The following is a 9,340-nucleotide window of genomic DNA, read 5'->3' on the forward strand; positions in this document are numbered from 1 at the left end:
CTGGTTGTTGTATTGGTGGTGAAAACCCTTTTAGCCTTAATGCAACATATATTTCATTAAACAGATTTATTACAGAGTGATTTACAACATATTGGGAGAGCAGTGTAGGGGTCAGTATGTTACTCAAGGGCATGCTAAGCCAGAGCTGGAGCTAGACTTTTATACATGGGAGTCCAGACTTATTCAAGGGGTCCCTACTTTATCAGAGGGGTGGTATAATAATGAAGGAAATGATTGCATTCCTCTCTAACACTGTTGTGGTCAAGTCAGAGAGACATGAGAGATAAAACATCTTTACATTATTAATCTGGATCGGTTCTGGTCTACTGTCTGGTGGTGGTGGACTGGATCCTGCTGTGGCTAGCTCCACGTTGGGAGCTGTGAGGCTGCTCATACTGGGTCTGGGGTCCGTCTCCACACGATCTGTGTCCTTCCTCTTTACTAAAAGTCAGAAATATCTCTCTTTCTCTTCATTCTTGTATCTTCCTCTACAAAACCAGACTGGTACAAATAAAAAGTTGCCAAATCATTCAAACATTTAAAAACCAGTAAAAGAATTTTAAAATATATTCTAAAACAGACAGGAAGCCAGTGCAAAGAAGCAAGAATCAGGTTGATGTGGTCAAATTGCTTTTTCCCAGTAAGCAAACAAGCTGCTGCATTTTTAATATTTTGAAGCGTTTTAACAGAAGATTTGTCAAGACCTACACAGAGACTGCTACAGTAAACAACACGTAAAGAAATAAAAGAATAAATCACTGTTTCTAGCTGAGGTGGAGCTTAACCTTAGCCAAATGTCTCAGATAACAAAAAGCTTGCTTCCACCACAGAGTTAATTTCTTTACTAAACTTAAAATTAAAGATAAACCCAGGTTTCTTGTGGAAGGAGCACAAAAAGAACAGAGTTCACCAACGGCACTGTTGCAATTATCTGGTAAAGTCTGGTTTTCAACAACAGTTTCAGTTTTATTTTTGTTCAGGCTAAGAAAGTTAGCTGAACGTCCTGAAGGCAGTCTACAAAGCTCTTGTTTTTAGAGGTAAATAAATTTGCACATCATCAGCAATACAATGAAATGTGATGTTTTGATTTTTAAAGGCTGAACCCAGAGACAGTAAGTAGATGATGAGCAGAAGTGGGCCCTTATGATTTAGCTGAGGAATTTTGGCCCAGCTAGACTGAAAACCTCCAATCAAACAAGTAGGACTTCAACCACTGGTGGACAGTGCCCTGTTTGCCCACATGCAGTTCCAGCTGAGACAAAAGAATATTATGATCTATGGCAGGGATCTGCAACTCCGGTCCTGGAGTGCCGGTATCCTGCATGTATTGGTATTCCTGCAGTAGCTCTCCTGATTCAAATGAATGTGTCATTACTTGTGCAGAACTTGACAACAACTTATTGTAGAGCCATTTTATTTCAGTCAGGTGTTGCAGTAGAGAAACAATGAGTACCTGGAGGACACCGGGCCTTGGTCTGGTTCCTCCTGGTATGGTCTGGTTCCTTCCGGTACAATCTGGTTCCTCCTGGTACGATCTGGTTCCTCCTGGTACGGTCTGGTTCCTCCTGATACGATCTGGTTCCTCCTGGTACGGTCTGGTTCCTCCCGGTACGATCTGGTTCCTCTTGGTACGGTCTGGTTCCTCCTGGTACAATCTGGTTCCTCCTGGTACGATCTGGTTCCTCCTGGTACGGTCTGGTTCCTCCTGGTACAATCTGGTTCCTCCTGGTAAGGTCTGGTTCCTCCTGGCTCGGTCTGGTTCCTCCTGGTACGATCTGGTTCCTCCTGGTACGATCTGGTTCCTCCTGGTACGGTCTGGTTCCTCCTGGTACAATCTGGTTCCTCCTGGTACGATCTGGTTCCTCCTGGTATGGTCTGGCTCCTCCTGGTACAATCTGGTTCCTCCTGGTAAGGTCTGGTTCCTCTTGGTACGGTCTGGTTCCTCCTGGTACAATCTGGTTCCTCCTGGTATGGTCTGGTTCCTCCTGGCTCGGTCTGGTTCCTCCTGGTACGATCTGGTTCCTCCTGGTACGGTCTGGTTCCTCCTGGCTCGGTCTGGTTCCTCCCGGTATGATCTGGTTCCTCCCGGTACGATCTGGTTCCTCCCGGTACGATCTGGTTCCTCCTGGTACGGTCTGGTTCCTCCCGGTACGATCTGGTTCCTCCTGGTACGATCTGGTTCCTCCTGGTACGATCTGGTTCCTCCTGGTACGGTCTGGTTCCTCCTGGTACAATCTGGTTCCTCCTAGTAAGGTCTGGTTCCTCCTGGCTCAGTCTGAATTTTTGTTCCACAACGACAGAACATGTTTTACTGGTGGAGCTTCTGGTTCATAACAAACATTGTTCTCTGGTCATCCTGATTTATTTATTCAGGAGTTTTAACACTAAACATTCCTCTTTATTCATACTGCAAACAGCTTTCATATCCAACACGGTGTGGAAGGTAATAGTGGATTTTAACAAATGTCTCATCATCTCTGGTTTTATTCTGGACCGTTGGTGTCACAGTTTCCCGTTTCTCCGGTAGCTGACGAGAACTGATGTACGCTGGTTTCTGTATGCAAGCCAGCTTTAGAAATGAGGCCCCTGGTTTGGAAAGAGATGCATTTGGGAAATGAAACACACACATGCAGAGCTCCACTTACAATAAGCAAATTTTTGTGTGAAATATTTTATTCTAATGTAGTTATTTTAAATTTTCCATGAGACTTTGTGTGGACGAGCTGTAAATTTTCAGCTTTGCATGAAGGATCCAGAATAACCTGTTTCCACAGTAAATTTACCATCTAATACTACAACATCAGCACAGATTTGAGGTACTTTAATCTTTCTTTGCTCTTTTTTAATAAACCTTTGTAATTTCACTTCACTTCATATCTAGGGGGACATGTCAGATTTATCAGACAGCTGCAGGTCCCACATCACACATGATACAAAAATAATGTTCTCTTATTAATTAATAAAACACCAGAAACTAAATGACATTTTCAAAGTAAAAAACTTGAGGTGCACCTTCATTCTAAGGACAGGGATGGGTATATTTATTTTCATTTAAGAAACTGGCATCACATCACATGGTACATCGTAATCCATATAATCTTTGAACGTATGTGTACCACTCTACAAAAAGTCAAGAGTAAAATAACATAAAGTTCTAAATAAAACAAAAGAAAAAACATATATTAATGACGTTTTGTAATGCCTTTTATCTCTAACCCTGAATGTATCACAGTTCTCTGAAAAATTGGTTTGTATTTATTTTTGCTGTTTTTTAATCACATACATTCAGCATATTTTAGAGTTCTACTTTAAACACTTAAAAAGAAAAAAAATGGTCTCGTTAAATCTTGTGGAGATGAGATTTTACCAGAATAATTAACTAGTTAGTGACCCATTCATTTTTTCTTACAGTGAAATATTAGTTGTCTCCACCTCACTTCAGTAGTACACCAGCTCCACCTGCAGGGGGCGCTGCCAGTCTTCCCCTGTCATAGTTACTTACCCACGAAGAAGAGCGCGGTGCCATCTTCCGGTTATCTTAACAGGCTGGTTACAAAACAACAGCTGAGCTGAGAAAAACACTCCGCAGTGACTGGACTCGGACTTGTGTTGCGTCTCAGCGAATGGGGCTTGACAGGTTCTGCGGTCCGGACAGTTCCGACCCATTCTGGGTGAGTTTTTTCACGACCTTCATGTTTCTCCTCAAGTCGCCCGGTTGTTGTTAGTACCGGTACATGCTAAGTTAACCCCGGTAGGTTACCGCTTCATCACGACTCGCGCGCCGGGTTGTCAAACACACCACAAGGAACGTGATGTACAGAGCCGGTGTTACCACGTCCCGACACGAACAGGACCGGACCGGTTCTGGCTCTAATGCGTCCGGTATGACGATGTTTGTTTTAGCTCGCGCTGGGATGAAAGTGACCCGGTTGTGAAACGGGTCGAAATGAGATGAAATTCCATCTGTTACACCAGGGAAGTTATTTTATTTTAAAATAAGTAAATTAAAAAAATATCCAGAGATAGTCCTTTTTTATTTTCAACAAACTGACTAAATTAAAACCCATTTTAACAAAATAAAAGTCAAACGAAGTCCTGTGACGTAATGAAAATGAGCAGGAAGAAGAATAAAACTTTTCTTTGCCTCTTTATCACGTTTACAGCCTTATATTTAACATGTACTAAGACATGCCTCTTAGGTGAGCCGCAGGGCCCAGCCAGCCTCCTGCTGGACCTTTCTTCATCTTTCTTCAATGCTCGGGTTTTCATTTCTTTCTTAAAGGCAACTCCACTTTCTACTTTTTCCATTTTTTTTATTGAAGTTAATCCACAGACGACCTCCCTTCACTGAAACGCAGCTTTTCCTCAGCTCAAGACCTAAATGTTAGTTTTTCAGAGATCTCCTTTAAGTCAGAACAACGTTCCTCTTTTTATTACAGTCTCGATTATTCAAACTTCGGTGTCTTTTTGTGAGCTTTGAACATGATTTATAAAATGCAACATTCCTCTAAATCCTGGAATTTTAACTTGATTTAATGAACCTTTATTTATAACTTGGTGAACCTTTTCTTGTGGAACAGTTTTAATGTGGAAAATAAAGGCTCTTCAAACGGTTTCTGCTCTAATGTCTCCTTAATTAAATGAAAGCTGATGTATGGCTGTTTTGCTCCAGACCACAGCCAGGGAACAGATACGCAGCGCCGGCATCCAGCAGGTCCTGGAACTGGTCTTCACATGTTCACTTTGCCATGTGTTTCCCAGTCTAAGTTTTCATCCACAACCACTCGTAGAAACTTGGTTTCTTTGACTCTTCATTTTACAACCTTCTATGTGGTGCAGACGTCTGTGTTTATGTTAGAGAATATCATGTGGTGAGTTTTAATAAACTTTGGAATAAATGGAAAAACAAGACCGAATAAAATCCAGTGGCCATTAAGTCTGTCATGGAATTAACTCGTTAGAATAAATTAAATAATAAAGAACAATAAAAGAAAAAACATTCAGAGGCTCTTATGTAACTAATGTCAAGGAATTATTCAAGTAGGAAAAATAAATAAATATGCAGGGATCAGGGAATTTATTACATTTTTAAGTAAAAAAATGATAAAAGAGTTCAAAGGTATTCAAGTATGTAATAATTTTTTAAATCCCAATTAATGAAGTGTCTCAGCAAATGTATTAAAAGCAAATATCCATAAAGAGTTTCTACAAGCTAATATAATGAGATTTATGGCGTCCCTCTCTGTCTAACCAGGACGAACAAAGAGCTAATAAAGAGCAGGCATCGTCGACGGTCGATGACAGGAATTAAGTTTGATTCTTTCTCTTGTTTCATTACCGATGGAAACGTGTCAAGCTGGGTGGAGAGGGACGTTTACTCAGTGCCAAACCTCATTTTTAATTATAATTCAGCATAAATTTCTCATCAGGCCACATGACGTACGCAGCCATGTAAATATTTTCACTTCCTTTAGCTCTTCCCTTCGGTGTCATGATTAGAAACCAAGTTAAATAATCAGGTGGAAGAATGGTTGTGTTTTGGCGTTCCGCTGCCCCTAGTGGCCGGAGCTCAGCACTGCAGCCTCAGAGGATAACTGGGTTTATTTTAACGGCTGCTCAGTTAGGTGTGCAGTTTCTTGGAATAATAAATCAATCATTTTTGCTTTTTCTGTTCCAGGACTGGAACCGTACGTGGAATACTTCTAATCCAGACCTCACCCAGTGTTTCCAAAACACTGTCCTGGTGTGGGTGCCATGCGTCTACCTCTGGATTTGTGCCCCCATCTACCTCGTCTACCTCTGCAGCCATGACCGGGGCTACATATGTATGAGTCACCTCAACAAAGCAAAAACCGTGAGTCAAGTTTCTGATGAAGTGATTAATGTTTGTCAATCTGAGCGTAGCCTGATGATGGCGGTGGGGTCGTGATACCGGGAGGCTCAGGTAGAGAAACTCTAAACCAATCAGGATGAGGTAAGGCACCTTCACCTTGTGGTTCGCACACACTTCGGAAGCCAGGGCCCTCTGAGGCTGTGTGTGAATGTATGTGCGGCGGTCAAGTTGGTTGGAGAGGTCCCGATCCAGATTTGAATGTGCTGTTGTTGCTTTATGGGGTGTGTGTTCTGTGTGTTAATAATTTTGCTTCTTAAAGTGAAGCATTTCTGGTGGCTAATGGGAGCTTGTGTTTGTATGAATACAAGTTCTCTCAATTCTCTTCACCGAGTCCTGGCTGGACAGTAATACCGACGTAGCGGTGGCGCTAGCCGGCGCTCTCTACTCCATGCCAACCAGTCTCCAGCTCCGGGTAAGACCAGAGGCGGAGGTTTGGTGCTGTACCCTCACAACTCGTGGTGTACAGCTACGAACGTTACTGGAACCTTCTGCTCCCCGACCTGGAACATCCGGCAGTAAGTTAGTGCTGGAGCAGCTGTACTGCCTGATTACCGGGCAGATGAACGCTGGGATGGTGGCTGGGGACTTTAACCACGTGGAATTAAAATCTGTTCTCCCAGATTCCTCAAATTCATAAACTTTCCAACTTTAAAATACTGGAGCAGGTACTAGAACGTTCCAGGAGCAGACAAGGCTGCAGCAGCTCCTCACCTCGGGATGTGGAGCTGATCCCCTGCCTGCAGACCTCTGATCTGCAGGACCAAACCACCACCAGAAGCATCCAGGTCTGGACTGAAGAGGCTTCCTCAGCCTGTCAGGACTGCTGTGAGCACACGTACTGGGGAGGGTTCAAAGACGATGCTGATGTGGAGGAAAACACCTCGTCTGTGCTGTCCTATGTTCACTTCTGATGCTGTCCTACCCACAAAGACCATCCCGGTTTTCCCAACTGGAAGCCATGCAGCTGAAGTCCTGCTCACCTCCACAGCCAGAGGCAGCATCAGCCTCTTACCCTGCAGCTGCACCAAGTCACCTCCACCCTGCCGAGGATCCACGTCAGCAAGGTTTAGGGTCCAGATCAGGTCTCAGGTCGGACACTAAAACCGTGTGCAGAGCAGCTGGCAGAAGATTTTCTGGACCTTGTCAACCTGTCCCTGCAGCTTTCCAGGGTTCCTGTCTGCCTGACGTCCTCCATCATTGTTCCTGTGCCCAGAAAACCAGCATGACCTGCCTCAGTGATCACCACCCATCACCTCAGTCATCATGAAGGTTTCCAGCGGATCCTCCTAAAGCACATCAAGGCCATCCCTGCCGGCCTGTACAGCCTGCATCTGGCCTACAGGGAGACCCGTTCTACGGAGGATGCTGTCTCCATAGCGCTTCACACGGCCTGCACTCACCTGCAGCATCGCAGCACCTGTGTTAGGATGCTGCAGGTGGACTTCAGCTCAGCCTTTAACACCTGCTGGCCCTGAAGCTCCACAACCTGGTCTGCCAGCATCACTCTGCACCTGCATCAGTGTGTATGTATACCGGTGTTTAATCGGCAAAGCTCCAGCCCATTATGATTATTTTGAAAAGGGCTGTATCTGCCGATCAGCCAGGCTCTACTAAATATAACAACAAGGCTACTAAGTTGTTAGCTGAGCTCTGACGTGCACCAGTGTAAACGATGTACCGGACGAGATGATCTCTGTACTTACTGCTCAGATTATTACCATCAGGTTCCCTCTGCTTTCTGAGTGTCGATGCGACTGAGCACCTCATACATATGAATGAATTTTTATTGTCATTGCACAACAGTTACATCAATAATCATTGGCAGTGAAATTCTTAGATCCCAGACTCTCCTAACAATCTAAATTAAATATAAACCACAATAAAAATAGTAAAAATAATAAAAAATAAGTTATACAGTAAAATATAAAATAAGCAATGAGAAGATGTTGTTTTTTAAAGGTGGTGTTGCTGCTGACAGCGTTAAGAAGTCTTATGTCCATGTTGGAGGAAGAAGAGCCTCTGTCTGGCTGACTTTGTAATAAAGCCAGTGTGATGAGTCCAGGTGAGGTCCTCACTGATGTGAACCCAAGAACCTGAAGCTTTGACTCTTTCCACCGTAGCCCTGTTGATGGAAAGGGGGGCGTGTTCCTCCCTCTGCCTCCTCCTGAAGTCCACAGTCAGTTCCAGGGGTCGGCAGCCTGTACCACTCAAAGAGCCGTTTGGACCGTCTGGCACGTGTAGGCAGCGGTCTACCCCAAAAATAAAAGGACTATTTCACTGAACAATGAAAAAGTATGAATATTTTCAAAATAAAAGGCAGTTAAAATGTTTGTCATACTTGGTTAATGTTATTTCTGCTCCTGAACCTCAGCGTACAGCGTCTGTATCACCTTCATCTTTACTCGGGGCTGGAAGCTCATCTGTGAGGCGTGTGCCATGTTTGCTTTCAATAAAGTTCACTTTGGAGAACACCTGCTACATATATGTGAATCTAAAGATCGACAGGACTCTAAGTACATAGCACACTTTTTCATGTTCACCTGAACGTCGGGGGAAGCATTCCAAGGTTTGAACACAGGTTTTTCCGGTTTGGAGAAGGTTTCGATATCACGTGTGATTGTGAGCGAGAACAGCTTCAAGGTCTGCTGTCAAGCGTTTAAACTTGGACACCCGAATGACTTTGTCTTCTGTGTCTGAACTCACAGGATCGTTTCCCTAACGATGTTTGCAGTGATTGCAGTAAATACTCTGAATTTCTCATCTGAGCTTCTTTGAACTCTCTCAAACTGGGGAAGTGAGACAGATACCTTTCTGTAAATCTCTGGCAAACACGATCAGCTTGCGCTCGAACCTCCTCTGAGGTGTGTGTCCTTTTCCCTGAAGAGCTGTGTTCAGCATGTTCAGGTGCTGTCATGTCTATGAAGTGTAGCTTTTCAAGCCATTCTGACTGTTCCAGCTCAGGACGTCTGAGTCCTTTGCTGCTCAGAAATTTTTCACTACTTTCAGCAAAGCGTGAAAATACATTTTAACTGAATACACAGTTCATTCTTTTCAAAAGCCAGGGAGCCGCATCAGAGGGATGAAAGAGCCGCGGGTCGCCGACCTCTGATCAGGTCCTTAGTTTTGTTGACGTTAAGATGGTGATTGTTGTCCTGACACCAAGATGTCGTATGTCACATACCATGCCATGTTATTTCTAAAGCATCATACTGGCTGACCAGAGTGCTGTTCAATCAATTAAAAAGAGAAAAAATCATAAAAACCGTACAAATAAAGAACAAGGAATGCAAATAAGGATCTAATTGACCACATAGGAGCTGTAAAGTACATACAGAGGGTAACGATTAGGCCCGAAGACAACTGGCACGTGCTTGAAAGCCACAGAGTAAAAGTGTGTTTGTGAAGGAGCCGGTCTGACCGTGGGAGTCGTTCCACAACAACTGAACG

General features: G+C 43.8%; 1 protein-coding gene across 2 annotated transcripts in view; it reads left to right on the plus strand.

Annotated features, from left to right (window-relative positions):
• The first annotated feature begins 3,423 nt into the window (after positions 1-3,423).
• The window catches only part of abcc1 (ATP-binding cassette, sub-family C (CFTR/MRP), member 1), a 35,990-nt gene continuing 30,073 nt past the window's right edge, over positions 3,424-9,340 (plus strand). Inside the window, exons 1-2 of one of the 2 annotated variants that reach the window (XM_042000945.1) lie at positions 3,424-3,671; positions 5,678-5,854. In XM_042000945.1, coding sequence (XP_041856879.1) covers positions 3,624-3,671; positions 5,678-5,854 — 225 coding nt within the window. In that variant the 5' untranslated portion in view covers positions 3,424-3,623. The remainder of the gene's footprint in view (positions 3,672-5,677; positions 5,855-9,340) is intronic. The other variant, XM_042000937.1, reaches the window with a different exon arrangement.

The sequence above is a fragment of the Melanotaenia boesemani genome, chromosome 2, assembly GCF_017639745.1.
Source record: "Melanotaenia boesemani isolate fMelBoe1 chromosome 2, fMelBoe1.pri, whole genome shotgun sequence".
In the NCBI taxonomy this organism is placed as follows: domain Eukaryota; kingdom Metazoa; phylum Chordata; class Actinopteri; order Atheriniformes; family Melanotaeniidae; genus Melanotaenia; species Melanotaenia boesemani.